Source organism: Palaemon carinicauda, chromosome 4 (assembly GCF_036898095.1).
Source record: "Palaemon carinicauda isolate YSFRI2023 chromosome 4, ASM3689809v2, whole genome shotgun sequence".
Taxonomy (NCBI): Eukaryota; Metazoa; Arthropoda; class Malacostraca; order Decapoda; family Palaemonidae; genus Palaemon; species Palaemon carinicauda.
Window position 1 is genome coordinate 164672635 of NC_090728.1, and position 18162 is coordinate 164690796.

The following is an 18162-nucleotide window of genomic DNA, read 5'->3' on the forward strand; positions in this document are numbered from 1 at the left end:
CGCCTGCTCGTCAGCGATCTTCTACGCGTTACAGGTCCCCTGGACACCATCAGTAGCGATCTAGCGCTCGCCTGCTGTGGACCACGATCTCCGGTAGCTGAGTCTTGCCGTAGATCTTCCTCCTGCTCGCCACCGCTCACCTTTACTTCGGTCCTTCTGTGCGCCAGCTTTCTTCAATCGCCAGCGCACATCTGCACGCCCCTTCCTGCCACGCACCAATGGGCGCCAGCGGTTTTTCCTGACCGTCCAGGATCGCCTGATTGACAGCTCGCATCAGCGCTCACCTTCCTGATGCACCTGCGCGCCTTCTGATTAGCGCGATGCGCGCCAACCATCCCTAGTCTCTTACGTGTTAGCGATCTCCTACCCGCCAGCGCGATTCTTCGCCTGCGCGCCAGCGTTTTGTTAGCGCACCACCGCTCGCCGACGCGCCATCGCTTGCCAACGCGCCTTCACTCGCCTACAGGCCATCGCTCGCCAAGACACGCCATCGCTCGTCAACGCGCCATCGCCCGCCTACGCGCCATCGGTCTCCCGACCGCCTGCACTCGCCCGCGCCCCCACGTGCCTGCACGACCACACGCCCACGTGCCCGCGCGCCTACGCGCATGCGCTCCAATGTTCGCCCGCGAGCAAACCGACGGTGTTCCATCGCGCGAACCGACGGTGTTCCATCGCGCGAACCGACGGTGTTCCATCGCGCGAACCGACGGTGTTCCATCGCGCGAACCGACGGTGTTCCATCGCGCGAACCGACGGTGTTCCATCGCGCGAACCGACGGTGTTCCATCGCGCGAACCGACGGTGTTCCATCGCGCGAACCGACGGTGTTCCATCGCGCGAACCGACGGTGTTCCATCGCGCGAACCGACGGTGTTCCTTCGCGCGAACCGACGGTGTTCCTTCGCGCGAACCGACGGTGTTCCTTCGCGCGAACCGACGGTGTTCCTTCGCGCGAACCGACGGTGTTCCTTCGCGCGAACCGACGGTGTTCCTTCGCGCGAACCGACGGTGTTCCATCGCGCGAACCGACGGTGTTCCATCGCGCGAACCGACGGTGTTCCATCGCGCGAACCGACGGTGTTCCATCGCGCGAACCGACGGTGTTCCATCGCGCGAGCGCCGGCTCGATTCCTGCAGTAGCCATTGCTTGCCTACGGGTCATCGCTCGCCTGTGAACTATCGGATTCCGACCACCAGCTCTCGCCCTTCCTACCACGCTCGCCCTCCTTCTGCGCTCCCTCGCGCACTTTCGTCTGCGTGCCCGCGCACGGGCGCTTCCGCGTTCGGCCACGCGCGAACCATTGGTTTACCATCGCGCGAGCGCCGGGGCGATTGCGACCGCGATTCCCGTGGGGGTTTCGCAACACGGCCAGCCTAGCGAGTCTTCTGGAGCGCGTATTTCACCCAGTAAACGCAGAGCATGGCACGTGCAAGAGCAGGAAGAATCTTCAGGGAGGTCTGAGCAACATTCTTCTTTCCAGAACCTGGTTTAGCCCTTCCTCCTCGTCATTCCCTGGAAGGGTCTTGCCAAGGAGCTTTCCGTTCGAGATTTGTCCGTCGGGCAAGGGGTGACTGGTTTAGCCCTTCCTCTTCTCCATCTCGTGGAAGGGGCTTACCAGGTCTCTTCCCTCTTCGGTTGCGACCCGAGGTTTTGTACAAAGAAGCTCCAGGAAGATCATGGGTACAGTACTTTCCTCCTCTCGGGCTCAAGCACCTTGGCGTTCCGTCGCCAAGTTTCGAACTTGCGGGCAAACTCGATGTTGGAGCATCTAGACGCAGTGACCGAGGGCTTCCTCTTGGGTGTCTCATCCGTGGATGTCGACAAGCTCAGACACTCTTCCATCCTTGGGAAGAGCTTGTTTGAGCCCAAGGATAGAGACATGGACAGCTGTTGTGCGGAGGAAGTCGACTTCCATTTTCACTCCTCCAAGGCGCTTTCTTCCAGACCCTGCAGGCCTCTGACGCCTCTTCATTCAGCCTCGTCAGCCTAAGTTATCGGACCGGCTACGGCAGCTAAGACAAGGTGTACAATAGCAGTCCCCTCCTGTCAGGGACAGGTAGCATGGGAGGCTCTCTCGGGGAGGCATAATCCTAGAGGGAGCGGCAGAGTTCACAAACTCTAGGATTGGCAACCTCCCTTGCAGGTCTCACGCTGGGGGGATGCCTAAGGTTACTTGTCCGGATAACACCTTCTCGATGCCGATTCCTGCACGATCTCCGTGATCAGCCAAGGATATCGCGCCTCGCTCTTACCATCTCTCCGTCACTGTCAGCGAATCCAGTGTCACTGAGCCTCTATGCCATGGGGTCGGCAAGAGGTTTGCCTGTTGGGCAGAAGGATCCATTCCTTAGGAGAAGGTCCTCCATGGGGTCGTCGACGGCTCCCCCCCCCCCCAGCTTCTTCAGTCGATCCTTTCTTCTGGGAAAGCATCTGAGACCGGAGTTCCGTCGTCGACCTCTCAGCTCTGATCAGGTTTGTCGAACAAACTTCGTCCAGCGTGGAACAGCAGAGTCGATCAGACTGGTAACGAGGCTGCAGGACTCCTTAGGCCCTGGATCGGGAGGACGGGTACTTCCAGGTTCCATTCCATCCATCTTCCAGGAAGCTCTTGGAATTCAGCCTTGACTACAGGTGTTCCTGCTTAAGATGCGGTGTGGCGATCCTGCCGCGGCATCGCAGGTTTTTCCCCAGAGAACTCTCCCTGCTTTCCTCATGGCCGCTCAGGAGCAGGCTTCCGCCTCCTTCGCTTTTTGGAGGTCTGGTCAACTCCGGTAGGCTCGGGTTCGACCTTCTTCGACACCAGGACAATCTTCCGGGTCTTTACCAAGAGTGAGGGATCATGGTAATTTGCTAGGAGCCTTCTCTACTTTTGCCTCAAGATCTGGAGTATCTAGCCATGATATTGAGTCAACGGCCATACCACGTTGAAAACACCGCTTCTCGTCCGATCAGCGAAGTTAAGCAACGTTGGGCCTGGTCAGTACTTGGATGGGTGACCGCCTGGGAACACCAGATGCTGTTGACTCCTTCTCCGAGCCTTCCCTTCAGTTGACTGTGGCAAGGCTTAGGAGAGTCGCAGTACCTGTTCTCAGTCAAGGAGAGCTTTCAGCCCCATCTTGGAACGTTTCCTGGGTGTCTTTTCCTCATTGACTTGTTTAGTTCAGAACGGTCGCCTCAGGATAAGTTCCCTGTGAGGCGGCCCAAGTTCCGGTGGTATCCAAGCAACGATTAACCGGACTTTCTGGTCCCTATGGGACCAGCGGAACGTTTAGACCGGCAATGGGTTGACCTATGGAACCTCTTGCATGGGAGTGGATATTCTCGTCCTTTCCCTACATTTGATGCTGTTCTCGGTCTCGTCAAAGAAAATGGGGGGGGGGGGGGGGGGCATCTTCCGGTTCAGGCCTATGGTCAGGACCTGAAGGGTACCTCCCCATCATTTAGGCAGGTTAAGGGCCGTAGTCTGGCCCCACTACAGATCCTACAGATCCTGCCGAGTTGCTCCGTGCGCGACAACTTCATGGTACTGGTGTATTCCAACCAGCAGGGAGGCGCATTTTCATACTTTCGCATCTTGCAGTAGAGATACTGAGATGATCCGAGGTCCTCTCAATACCACCATCAGCTCGCTCATTCCGGGCAGAGGAATGTTCTCTCCGACTATCTGAGCAGAGCCTCACAGATAGAGAGTACTTGGGGGTCTTTGGCCTATAGTAACCAGCAAGTCCTGGCCTGGGGGACCTGATCACGACAGCCTGGAACTTCAAGCTTCCGCTGTTCTTCCCCCCAGTCTCAGACCCCAAGACACTTTGGCACGTTGCTTTCCGGTGACGGTGAGACAACATCAACGCCTGCGTCTTCCCACCATTGTTGTCTGTTGAGAATGGGTCTCAACAAGACCAGGTTGTCTGTCAACCTTTCGATAGCCCTGAGAGCTCCGCTGTGACTATACGCAGAACGGTTTCCGGACCCTCTGCTTCCCCTGACAGAACTCCCGGGAGAGCTTCCACGACACAGGCTACTCAAACAACCTCACTACAACATCTTTCACGAGCCGTTGCATTGCTTCGGCGTCACGCCTGGAGACACTACGCCGCCCCCTCAAGAAGAGACAACCCGCTACGGTCGCGGAGCGGAGGTCGCGTCACCTGCGATAGTCATCCGCAGGGGTCTACCAGGCGAAGTGGAGAGTCTTCTGTGGTTGGTCTACCAGGCGAAGTGGAGAGTCTTCTGTGGTTGGTGTCGTGGGAGAGATACCTCTTCCCTTGAGGCCTTTTCTCCAGCAATAACGGAGTTGTTGCTTTTCGGCGGGAGGAAACTCTTTTCCGCTCTCGGCAGTGAAGCCTATCGCTCAGCCTTTCCCTGGCCTTCAGGCTGAAAGGAATAGACTTTTTCCTTCCCGCTGGACCTTTCTTCGCTCATGCGAAGCTGCGAACGTCCCTGTCCCAGTCGGAGTGAGACCTCCTCCATGGAGCATGGTTCGGACTCTTTGGTCCCTTAAGAGATCTTCTCAAGAACCAGTACGTCAGGCCTCTGGTCATATTCCTTCTTGGGGGACGGTGCTCCTGCTCACTCTGGCCTCGGCCAGTGTGTAAGCAATCTTCATGGTCTCGTACGACTCCGCCCTTTCAAGAGAATAGGGGAAGGCAATATTCAGGTTCGCTCCTGAGTTGTTTTCTAGACTCAGAATCTTGGAGTCCCGGACCTTCGGTTCAACTCCTTCAAGATTTCGAATCTCCGTTCTGCATCAGATGACCCAAACCTTCTCCTTGCCAGTAAAGGAATCGAGGAGTTATCTTTGAGAACAGCTGCAGTTTGTCCTCACGTGCAGCCGGTTTGGGAGCACAGGGAGGACACAGGGGAGAGTCACCAGTATACCTCTTCAGCTCGGACTCAAGGGTATTCATCTCGACCTGAATCCAGACCCTCCCCCGTCACGTCGCCCTACGGCACGATGTCGGATACAGCGCAACGTCCCTCGCCTTCGAGTAGAACTACTCTGTGACGTAGGTACTACAAGCTGGAGTCTGGAAGCGTCTAATGACCTTCGCAGCCCGCTTCCTGCAGGACGTGACCCACAGGAGTATCGATACGTTTCTATCGCTCTGTGGTGGCTACACAACAGCTGGTCTAACCTCAGGCTCCTTTTTGGACAGGTAGCAGAAGGTTGAGGGCATTGTTATCAGGTTTTAGTCTGCATGAACGAAAGAAGTATGTCTGGCCCTTACTTCTTTCTTCATCGTCCCCTCTACTGGGGAAGCAGCATCCTGGTCTCTGCATAGCTGACCTCAAACCTCTGCAGGTAAACCATGCTTCCTTGTGTTCCGAGTATTGAGTCAATACTGTCGCGTCCCCCATACCCTGACGAGGTGGTATTGGGAGCGTCCTAACCCAGAGTTCCTTCTGGAACTCCAGGTCAACTGCCTAGGACGGGTCACACTTTCTTCCTTCACACACAAGCTTATGTAGGCCACACGTTTCCTTGTGGAGCAAGGAACTTGTGAGGTGCAGGGACTCCTTTTCTCGAGTGCGACTCACTCGGATTCTGAGTCCCCGGGTAAAGCCAAAACCAGTATGGCTGGGGACTTTCCACCCTTCCTAAGGGGTAAGTCACCCAATGTAAATAGCGTGGTTTGTATTTCGGTTACGGAACAAATGACAAATTCAGAGATAATTTGTATTTTTCCTAACCATACAAACCTTAGCTATTTACATATATTTGCCCGCCAGCCCTGTCCCCCAAGTCAAGTCCTACCTCTAAGTGAAGTGAGACATTTCACCGGTGTGTGAGGGAGGGAGGGGTAGCAAGCTACCCCTACCCCTGCTAACTAGCGCGGGGTAGGAAAGCCTCGTTAAAATCTAATGGCTCGTCATTTCAGCTACGCCGAAAGTAATACCCAATGTAAATAGCTAAGGTTTGTATGGTTAGGAAAAATACAAATTATCTCCGAATTTGTCATGTTTAGAGATTTTAAATATTTTTAAAGTATTGGCCTATACATCTTGGTGAACAGATCGTCAGACTCTTCTAAGACTGTATAAAGGTTTAGAGGCCGTTCATAAAGGGCATAGACAAGGAACAGTGACATAGCCCTATCAAGCAGGGCAAAACTTTTATATGGATGTGAATTATATTCTTCAGCTTCCTCTAACAAGTTGAAAATTTCAGATTCCATTCACCATGCTGGTATCAGATTAACTACTGATTCTTTTTTGTCATCCCCTGTCCCTAGTCTTCTTAGTTGAGGCAAGTGAGTGGCCTCTGGACATATATCATCAGCCTACTATGATTAGATATTGATGTAGGTTACAGAGGCTTCGTAATTCACTGTCTCTTCAAACTGCCTGTAAAGAGAATTTCTTTTCATACCATGAGACTCCCTCATCCCCAAAGCCATGTGGATTCAAAGTGAAACAACTGCTTAATAGCCTGAATATTTCCGGGAGTTGGGTACTACCTCTTAAGTTAACACTTACCCCTCCAAGGAAACTTCCAGAGATTCTCCTTTGTAAGTATTTCACTGGCTCTAAAGGTACATGGTAAATGAAGAAAAGCAATTAACATCCTGGAATATGCAGAACAGCTGAGGGATACTGGATTTATATTTATGGATGGCTCCAAATCCAGTGCTGGAATTGGATTTGTATAGTACATTACTTCTTTTAACTGTAAATGTGCACTCCCTTCAACATCAGTTATCTTTACAGCAGAGTTGTATAGTATTCTGACTGCTATTGAAAAGAAATCAATAATGAAAGAGTGTAATTTTACCATTTTAGTGATGCACAAAGTGTGTAGCTGGCATTGACTTTTTAATTCAACAAACTCTTTAGTTTTAAAAATGTTAGAAGTTTATTTTATAGCACTGCAGGCAAGGAAGTTCAGCTTTGCTGGGTTGTAGCTCATGTGGGTGCTGAGAAATGAGGAGGCGGGCAAATTAGCAAAAGAGACAGTAGACATTACTTCCTGGATATATCCACTTCCATGTACAGTAATTACTTTTGGTCATATATCAAAAGACCTCTTGGTGATATTTGACAACATTATTGAAATTATGTTGATCAGAATAATGTCAGACAGATGCTTATTTTTGAGTAAGTTTCGTATGCAGAAGGTTTATGTATGTTATTGATGTCTTTATTTGTGGGTTTTGTTAATTAATAAGAAGTGGGGAGACAAATGCAGTTAGTAGTAATTGTAAAGATATAGAAAGAGTTGTGGAGAGACAGGAGAGTGAACGGGAGTTAGGTAGGATGTTTTCAACTAATTTCGCTGACTCCAGGGTTCTTTCCCGTAAACAACCCCCCCAAACGACAGGATCCGTTCTTGAATGTCGAACGGAACATAGACGAATGAGACGTGGAAGCCGGGAAAAAGTCACGTGATTAAGGATAGCTTGACACGCCCAGGACGACCATATATAAGCAACGAGAAGACGGCATCTCGCTCTCTTCCTAGTAGTCACTCTGTATAATAGGTCTAACGACCTACTTAACCTGCCGGGTCTCCTTGACGACAACACATGGCGGCTGCCTATACCAAATTGAGGGACGGCGATTACGTAGAATACTAAAGCAGCCGCGAAATTACAGGGGAACAATTACCCCTGAGAACGAAGGACGACGAACAAAGTTACTACGCCCGCACCTGAGTGTCTGTGAGTGCGTTTGGCGAGACGTCCCAGAGCGACCGAGAGGCGTGACGTCCCCGAGTGACCAAGGCGTGTCTAGAACTTCGCGCCAGCCTTCCCAACACCTGACGAAGGCTTATACTTCAGCGACGACAGTAGGCCTATAGATGACGTTTAGGCCTAACTAAACCAGGATTCACCAAATTCTCCAGCCAGTGTCAAGACGTCTGAGTTCATCACTAAGTGTTAATGTAGAAACCACGCTTTTGTTTTTGACTGCTTGTAAGTGCCTGTTCAAACCCCTTTTTATGTCTAGTAAAGAAAGAAACCAGCATTCGTATCCCTCACCCACGAAACTTTGCTTATGTAAACTCCTGAGAGAAATTCAATTAATATTAAACTAAAGGAAGAGGTAAGATACTAGACTAATTAAGAAGTTATTGCTAACTAAATCAAAGACATCTTCACAAATGGTGGCAGCGGTGGGATACTGTGCCGTGTTGTATTAAGTTTGAACTAATACTGGCTTTATTTCAGGAAAGTGCTGAAACCCCCTTTTAAGTGTCGAAGAAATACAAAACAATCTCAAGAAAAACAGAGGGAAACCAAAGGAGTCGTGAACCAATGGATATGTGAGTAGTTTGCATGTTTTCGTTCACTCTCTTGTTTTGTATAAATACTGTCTCTCTATAGAATAGGAAGTTAGGGCATTTGTCTCTCGTAAGAAAATTTTGGTGTTTTAATTTTTCCTTTTTTTGTGATATGAGTCTGGACAATATTTTCCAAAGACTTACACAATATCAATACGACTTGAGATTAACTGCAGACAGACGGTCGCGAAGTGCTAGTGTAGGAAGACGTCAAAATCTGACTAGAAACCGAAGTTCGAGTCCGGTAAGAGCAAATATTGCCGATATGAATTCCGCTGGGCTGATCACACAAACCACACGGTTTTGTGGAAATGTAAGTAGGGATAATCCCGACAAACAAAGGTTAGAGAAATACAGTGTAGATAAGTGGTTAGCGGACACAGAGAATAGGATCGCTAGTTTTAAAATAACTGACGATGTTGCAAAAATTAAACAGGCAATGATGTTAGTCAACGTAGACGTAGGGGATGCTCACCCTACATTAAACGGTAAGGCCTTTGAAAAAATTACCACTTTCAACGAGTTCAAGGAGGAATGCAGACTATTGTGGCGATCGGCCAAGGAGACCGATCGGTTGTCGAACTTGTATAGGCTTACCTCAACTAATAAATGTGAAGGTGAATCCAGGGCCAGTTGGCGTACCCAGGTTAGGGATCAGGTAAGAGCAGTTAGGGAAGACTTTTTGTCATTGCCCACAATCACGGTAGGAGACGGAACCAAGTTTAGTAAGGATAATAAGAACCTGGTAGATCTAGATGAAGTTCTAAATCTTGTGGCCTACAGTAAGATGTATGCGGCCTTGTTGGAAGACCTAAAGTTAGATCCTGCCCAGAAAACCACAAAAACACCGAACGAATGTCAAGAAATTATACAGAAAAACGAGACCGGTAGGAATAAACATTACCCTAAAGATTATCAAAATAACCAGCCCCCTGGCAAGTCAAATGAAGAAAGAAGAGGAAATTATAATGAAACAAATAAATCTAGAGGGAATTATCCTCATAAGGGAGCTAGACCAAAGAATAGGTATTGTCAAAGAGGAGGTCACACAGACCAAGAATGTTGGTACCAAGGTAAGAAACATAATAAACCCTCCGAAAATACTCCTCAGGTACAGGCAAGGGATAACTCAAACCCTACTAATTACTCCGAAGAAAAACAAGGTAACAGAAAGTGACTAGAAGAGCAGGATAGGAGTCCAGGAAATAGGGAAACCAAAGAATGGAAGGATGTTGCAGGTAGCGGAGGTACATCCACGTTGCCAGCAACATATTTATCCTTCCGACAGCAATCATTACCCAAGACAAATATCAAGATAGAAGGTAAAGAATGTCTTAGTTTGTTAGATTCAGGAAGTACTGTAAATCTCATAGGGCTCCATACCTTAACTGATTATTTGAATATACCTATTTCTGCAATTAGGAGTGAGGATACATTAATTCAGGGGATAACTGGCAATCAGCTTAACAATGTAGGAGCCATAGATTTAAACATTGAATTGCTAGAGAAGAAGTGTCAAGTGCCATTTTTGGTTTTGCAAGAAGTAGCATTTCCCGCTCGAGCTTTGATTTCTTTTGCAACAATGCAAGATTTTGGCATAGTTTTTGATTGTCAAGACAGAAGATTAGTTCTAAAGGGAAATAATCAGGAAGTCTGTTTCCAACTTGTTGATGACAAGTCCACTACAAATTTGGCCAATTTGCAGGGGACCGCTTCGATAGTTGAAACACACTCCGGTTCAGAAGGAGAAAGGGAAATCAAAGTAAAATCAGAAGAAAGGGAGAAAGAAGAGAATTTAGCAATTGCACCCAAAAAGGGGGAAATTACTTCTTGTAAAGGCAGCACACATACTAAGGATGAAAATGTCGACAGAGAATCTGAGAGAATAGATAAAAGGGAATTCCAAGAAGTTTTGCTGCTAGGCACATTGAATTCACAAGAATTAAGACACTTAAGAGAAACAGAATCTCAAAAAGGAGGAGATGAAGATTCATGTTTTTGTACTCAAGTACAAACTGGGGAGATAAGTCTGATCAGCACAGCAGATGCAAACAAAATAAGATTTAGGCTAGCTAGAGATGTAGTACTACTGCCCAATACTCTTACTAGAGTATATTTAATAACCCGCCTACACACAAATAATGATGTAATCTTGACCCCAGAAGGATTACCAGAATATGTCAGAATGGATAACTCATTAGTTCAGATGGAGGGATTAGCCTGTACTACTTATGTCATGAATTATTCTGATAAAAGACTCCATTTGTTAGCGGGTACAGAATTTTGTACAGGAATAGAAGTTACACACAAAATGATTCCGTTAGAGGAGGAAGCATTCTTTACCATAGGAAACATTGATGCAGGAATAGATAGGGAGATAGATAACACCGATTTTCCTGAGTACCGTAAAAGGTTAATAGAAACCTTAAATAAATATAGGCAGGGCATAGCAATTACAGGTGATAGGTTAGGTAGGACTGAGGTGTTAAGACATAAGATAATCCTAGATGATGGAGCTAAACCCTTTTTCATACCTAATTATAAATTACCTATCAGCCAACGTCCAATAGTAGATAAAATGATAGAAGAAATGAAAGAAGAAGGAGTGGTCATACCCTCTAAATCACCTTATAATTCTCCCATGTTATTGATTCCAAAGAAAGATGGAAGTTACAGATTAGTGATTGATTATCGCAAGTTGAATGCGAACACAGTTCCTGATAGGATGCCCATGCCTGTAATAAACGATGTTTTGGCTCAGTTAGGAGGAGCAAAGATCTTCTCATCCTTAGATCTACTAAGTGGATATTGGCAAGTACCTTTAGACGAAGAATCAAAGCCATTAACTGCCTTCAGCACACATAAAGAACACTTAGAATTTCAGGTAATGCCATTTGGGTTAACATCAGCTCCATTGACTTTTGTAAGGTTAATGTTACAGATCTTAGGAGACATAGAGAATGTGTCAGTCTATTTAGATGATGTCATTATATTTAGCAAAGATATAGAGAGCCATTTCGGAACCATAGAAATCGTTTTAGAACGACTAAGACTGGCAGGATTAAAGATAAAGGTTAAGAAATGTCAATTCTTGAGGAAATCATTAGAATATTTAGGACATGTGATCAGTGCTGATGGATTACGCATGCAAGAAGGAAAAATAAAGGCGATTGTGGAATATCCTGCTCCACAAAATTTGAAAGGTGTAAGAAGATTTTTAGGGATGATAGGATACTATAGACCATTTGTCAAAAATTTTGCTACTATAGCTAAACCATTGACAGAATTAACTAAGAAGGATGTAGAGTTTGAATGGAAAGCAGAGCAAGAGGAGGCTTTTCAAAAGTTGAAGGAGAAATTAATCCAAGATCCTATCTTAGTGTATCCAGACTTTAGCAAGCAATTTTACTTAGCATGTGATGCTTCAAATACAGGAATTGGAGCAGTTTTGTTACAGAAGGCAAAAACCCGAATGAGGGTAGTATATTATGCAAGTAGAGTCCTGAATGCGGCCGAACGAAATTACAATACCACCGAAAAGGAATGTTTAGCCATTTATTGGGCACTGAGAAAGTTTCGGCACATTTTGTTAGGACACAAAGTAAATGTACTTACTGACCATAAACCCATCTGTGACCTATTTAAGAAAAGAGCTTTCACTAATAACTTAAAGTTTAATCGATGGTTTATTAGTGTGCTAGAGTTTGCTCCAGAATTTAGATACATTCCAGGTAAGTTTAATACTTTAGCAGATGGATTATCTAGAGCACAAGAGGATACTGAAAGAATTATCACAACTAACACTTTTTGTTTCAGCTGTCAGGTCGTAGACTTAGATTTGGAGAGAGTTAAAATAGAACAAGAGAAACAAGAAGGTATCAGGAAAATAATAGGAGATTTGCTACAAGATGAAACCTCTAGGTCAGATTTTGAATTAATAAATGGGATATTATATAAGAAGGCTAAGGATAGGAGTGCTTGCTCTAGACTATATGTGCCTGACACCCTGACTAAAGAAGTATTAACTCTAACACATACCCACAAGTTGGCAGGACATCCAGGAATCAAAAAGACTCTGAGAACAATAAATAGAAATTATTTTTGGCCTAAGTGCAGCGAAGAAGCAAAGCAATTTGTAAATGAATGTCAAACTTGTAATAGGCATAAAGGTCATGTAAATGTCAGAGCTCCTTTAGAAAAATATCCTAGTAATTTAAACCCTTTTGAGGTAGTTCAGATGGATCATATAGGACCCTTTCCAAAAACTTTGAGAGGAAATAAATATATACTGGTATTCATTGATTATTTGACTCGGTATTTAGAAATTGTCCCAGTCAGAGATAGAACTGCAGTTTCTGTTGCAGAAGCTTTAAAGACCAGAATACTCACAAGACATTCGTGTCCGGAGGTACTTTTGTCGGACAATGCACCCGAATTCACCAGTGAGGTAATGAAAAAGCTTTGTGAATTTTTTGAGATAAAGAAATGCGAGATAACCCCTTATAAGCCGAGTTCAAATGGGACAGTGGAAAGGGCCAATAAGAAGATACTGGATGTACTGCGAACTATCATTAGTCCAACTACAGAAGATTGGGACCTAGCGTTAGAGGACGTTCAGTTTACTTTGAATAACACAGTAAATGAGACAGTAGGAGAAACCCCACACTTTTTGCTTTATGGTTATCAGAAAAGACTGCCAAACTCATTGTTAGATGACGCAAAACCTCCTAGGCACACATATGATTACCAGGACTATATAGCTTGGAAACTGCAAAGAACCTTTCAAATAATAAGACAAACCAGACAATCTTTAGAAAAGGGCCAACAGGTAAATAAGAAATACTATGACACAACTAGTTCCATGACTGACCTGAAGATAGGCTCACAAGTATATATAAAGGTACATGTAAAGGAAGGACCAAATGAAAAGGTATCTCCCAAATTTGAAGGTCCTTATAGAGTGTTAGAAAGGGAAAGGAATAATAAATTTAAGCTGATACATGAACAGAATTTAGATGTAAGGTATGCCCATTGGAATCATATGAAGGTTGTAAAAACTAATCCATGGTCCTCTCAACTTCTACAGGAAGTGGTGGAAAAACTTCCTTCTGATCCTACCCCTGGTGGTCGGTATCACTTGCGAAATAGACATTAAAAGTGGGGCCTTGATACAAAATCATGGAAAAGGTGAACTGTTAACAGATTTTGCTGTAGTAAAAATTAATGTCAATTCAATATTAGAAAGGGAAGAACATTTGAACCAGTTAGATAAAGAACTACGGAAGTGCATACTAACCCATAGTGATTCTGCCTTTGTAGAAGTATTAAGAAATTTACAGGGTAAAATTGAAGACATTGTCAGGCCTCAAAGAAACAAGAGATCTTTATTACCTTTTGTAGGTAGTGCATTTAGTGCTTTGTTTGGAGTGGCTACAGAAAACGATGTAAAAGGTTTGACTGATCGTGTAGAACTAATCGAGAAATGGGCTAATCAGAAGGGTAATCTTATGAGTACTCTAATAGAAAATAATAATAAGAATGTAGAGAACATAAAAAAGATGGTGGAATTTATTAATCAAGTTAACGTGAATGTTTCTAATAAAATAGGTGACATAGAACAAGTGTTTAAGTTGATTCATGAAGTAGAAATCGAGATTGGTGATCACAAGGAATCTGTGAACGGACTAATAAATGCACAAAAGGGAATACTCAGCCCTGCTATCATTTCTCCAAAAACTTTGAAAGAAATTATCGATTGGTGTATGGTAAATAGCCATTCCAAGCCTTTGCTAGAAGATATATTTTGGTATTACACAATGTCAACTGTGAAAGTAACAAAAGGGTATTTGTTGGTATTGATCCCCTTCAAGGGTATGAATTTGTTTGACCTATATACAATACATCCTTTCCCAGTTAAGATAGGAAATGCAACAATAATTTGGAACCATCCGAAGGTTCGTCTAGCATTGGATAAGAACAAGTTGTTGATGATTATTTTAGAAGAAGGTGATTTAGAACAGTGTGTGTTGATAAGTGAAAGTCAATCCATGTGCAATTTTGTGCAAATTAAACAACCTATGAGCAATTTTCCGTGTATCCAAGGTATTTTCTTTGAGAATTATGAGTTGGTGAGAGAGTGTAAATTTGAAACCTTTGCTTTGCCATACAGGGCATTACATTTAGGTAATGAGATTTTTGTTTATGTACAAAGTACTAAAAATGCAGAAGTTACTTGTGATGGGAAGACTCAAACATTTCAGTTAGGAAACTTGAAGTCATTTGCAGATTCTTGCTCAGTAGTGATAAATGATTATCTCTATTATGTACCAAGTGTGTTTTTGCATTATGAGTTAAATCAATCTTCCATTGCAAAGAGTTACGAGAACAAGATTAATCATTTTCAGCTAGACAAATTAACAGTGGTAGAAAATGTGGCAATGCCACTTGATAATGATTATGTTCTGTTTTACAAGAAAGATGTTGCACCATTTCTGACTATGTGTAATGTGTTTTTGATTGTACTTATTACTGTGGTAACATATAATGTGGTGAAGTATTTGGTTTTCAGAAAATTGGAAAGGATTAATGAGTTGCTACTAGTTATTACTGGGAAACCTAAAGAATAGGTTTGTTGTTTTGTTGTATGTGAGGATTCTATAAGAATCCTAGTAGCTGGCCGAGTGGTGTCAGACAGATGCTTATTTTTGAGTAAGTTTCGTATGCAGAAGGTTTATGTATGTTATTGATGTCTTTATTTGTGGGTTTTGTTAATTAATAAGAAGTGGGGAGACAAATGCAGTTAGTAGTAATTGTAAAGATATAGAAAGAGTTGTGGAGAGACAGGAGAGTGAACGGGAGTTAGGTAGGATGTTTTCAACTAATTTCGCTGACTCCAGGGTTCTTTCCCGTAAACAACCCCCCCAAACGACAGGATCCGTTCTTGAATGTCGAACGGAACATAGACGAATGAGACGTGGAAGCCGGGAAAAAGTCACGTGATTAAGGATAGCTTGACACGCCCAGGACGACCATATATAAGCAACGAGAAGACGGCATCTCGCTCTCTTCCTAGTAGTCACTCTGTATAATAGGTCTAACGACCTACTTAACCTGCCGGGTCTCCTTGACGACAACACATGGCGGCTGCCTATACCAAATTGAGGGACGGCGATTACGTAGAATACTAAAGCAGCCGCGAAATTACAGGGGAACAATTACCCCTGAGAACGAAGGACGACGAACAAAGTTACTACGCCCGCACCTGAGTGTCTGTGAGTGCGTTTGGCGAGACGTCCCAGAGCGACCGAGAGGCGTGACGTCCCCGAGTGACCAAGGCGTGTCTAGAACTTCGCGCCAGCCTTCCCAACACCTGACGAAGGCTTATACTTCAGCGACGACAGTAGGCCTATAGATGACGTTTAGGCCTAACTAAACCAGGATTCACCAAATTCTCCAGCCAGTGTCAAGACGTCTGAGTTCATCACTAAGTGTTAATGTAGAAACCACGCTTTTGTTTTTGACTGCTTGTAAGTGCCTGTTCAAACCCCTTTTTATGTCTAGTAAAGAAAGAAACCAGCATTCGTATCCCTCACCCACGAAACTTTGCTTATGTAAACTCCTGAGAGAAATTCAATTAATATTAAACTAAAGGAAGAGGTAAGATACTAGACTAATTAAGAAGTTATTGCTAACTAAATCAAAGACATCTTCACAATAAGATGATCACAAATTCTATATCTCCATGGAAATATGACATGATTAGAAGGTGGGAAACTCCACTCTGTTGCCTACAAATCGGGCACATTTGTGTTAACACCTGAATTTTTGATGACTGGCAGGTGCCGGCCTTTGTGATGATTGCCTGGTTTTCCTGACTATTAGGCATTTACTGATTGAATATCCCAACCTTGAAGATATCTGAGAACAATTTACTCTCTAGAGCTCATAATGAAGATGGCAGGTATATCCTCACCAAGATTCTTGAAGTTGTTTATGATGCCAGTGGTATTTTTAAGTTCATATTGGAAGCTTGCTTCTTTACTCATTTTTGAAATTTATATAAAATCTTAGATGTTTTATTGTTATTTATTCATTTTTTATTTCCTAAATTTTTCATCATCGGTTACTAATTCTTTGTTAATCATAGTCCAATGGGCATCAGCGACCATTGATGTCATTGTGCCAGGTATTTACTAATCATTCATTCATTCACAAACTTATTTATAGAAAGTTCTTTTGAAAATATATCATAAACTGAAAACATCAGATATGTCTAACTTTACCCACCTTATTTTCCTTTGCATGAAAGATTTAAAGGATTATTTATGAGTTGGGGAGGGTAATTTCCTTATGACTGCTGGAGAATGGAGGTTGTAACTCATGTCTTAAAGTTGGGATAAATGGACCTGCCATGGATTTCTTTTCTTTTTCTTTATTATTCTATATTTGGTTGGTGGTGGATAAGTGAACCCATTGATGACACACTGGTGGAAAGGGAAAATCAACTGTACTTTAATAAGAATTCTATATTTATGTTCAGGATAATTGCATCATTTAGAATATGATAATAAAATGTCCTAGTTATAGAAGTTTAAATTGCCAGTAAATGTTTGATGTGATTTTTACTAATAAAATCGTATATTTTATCTACTAACTTTTTCAGGATGAAAATAAACAACCAGTTCCAAGACCTGCAAAATATGAAAGTCTTGGGGAAGGCCCTCCTCCTGTTCCGTCGACTGGAAAGATGTATGTCGGATGCCATGTATCGGGAGCAGGTAAATCCATTTACTGAACAAATTATCTGATTTTAAGAATGTGGTTAGTCAATAGTAGTTTAGGATTGGAACTCTAGTAAACTTTATAAAGCTGTATCAAATAGTGAATAAGACGGCTCTTACTTGTCCCTCATCTAGGAGTCATGTGGTGGCTTGTAATGGTTTTTGTTAAACAGGGTTTGTTCCTACGCAAATACAAACCTTCGTCCTTCAGTAGGGGTAAGATTTTGGCAAAAGCTGGATATGGCCAACGAAGAATTATCGAGGTTTTGCCAGCCAGCACCCAGTTGCCACTGGTAGTATAGGTCTGTCTGTGCTTAGAGCTTTAATTCCGATTTTGGCCATCAAGCTGCACAGATTTGTTCTCAATGCTTTCCAACAGACCTGAAATTTTTCACTAATATCTTTGTCTCATTTTAGTAAGAGTGGGAAGCAACTTGTCAGCATGGAGACGCATCTAGTGTTGTCAGATTGATACTGGCACTTTTATGGGTAGGTTTCTGCCCTGCCGTATGAGCCTCCTTGTCGTTAGAGAGCCACAGGGAGTAACAGAACTTACCCGCTGACCAATTCCTTTGGGGTTTTGATAAGCGAAGCTAAAGCCTGATGCAACAGCTACTGCTGTGGCATTGGTTGCTGGTGAGTGCTCTCATGCACCAATTACTAACACTGTAGGGAAGATGCTACCCTGCTGCCCTTGAAAGCCATACTCCTCTCACAAAAGCCACCCTCTTCTTCCATGAGGAAGTGATGGAGCTCACCTGGTGACAGTTTACTTATGCTTCAGGTGGCCAGACTGTGACCCCAGTATGGCAAATACTTATGTTATATTGGCAGTAGGCAATGGTTCCTCCAGGAATTGAGTATCCTGTCTGTTCAGGTAGAGTGGAACGTGTTTCTCCACCTTCCTGGTCTCTTTTATGGGACACTGTGGGTTGACCTCAAATCAAGTGGTGTCCTATTTTGCAAGCTGTCAGATAGGTCCTGAGAGAGAGACTAGCTTCAATTGGGTTTGTAGAGAATGTGTCACTCCACCCAGAGCACTTTACAGCAGGTTATGGACTTCATGGCTTGCTTCTGCAGAATCAGCATTTCAGTAG

At 44.2% G+C, this 18162-nt stretch overlaps 2 protein-coding genes and 1 non-coding gene across 4 annotated transcripts in view; all 3 read left to right on the forward strand.

Moving 5' to 3' along the window:
• The window catches only part of LOC137640147 (probable endonuclease 4), a 59564-nt gene that overhangs the window by 11542 nt on the left and 29860 nt on the right, over positions 1 to 18162 (forward strand). For both annotated transcript variants that reach the window (XM_068372640.1, XM_068372641.1), the window contains exon 3: positions 16948 to 17062. In XM_068372640.1, the coding sequence (XP_068228741.1) occupies positions 16948 to 17062 (115 nt within the window). The remainder of the gene's footprint in view (positions 1 to 16947; positions 17063 to 18162) is intronic.
• LOC137640340 (5S ribosomal RNA) lies at positions 2911 to 3029 on the forward strand. The gene has a single exon (XR_011044342.1). It is a non-coding gene; the product is annotated as a 5S ribosomal RNA (ribosomal RNA).
• LOC137639180 (uncharacterized) lies at positions 7775 to 15058 on the forward strand. Its single transcript, XM_068371468.1, has 2 exons — positions 7775 to 8267; positions 13372 to 15058. Exons 1-2 carry the CDS (start codon positions 8260 to 8262, stop codon positions 14909 to 14911), a joined length of 1548 nt encoding a protein of 515 aa, XP_068227569.1. The 5' UTR covers positions 7775 to 8259; the 3' UTR covers positions 14912 to 15058.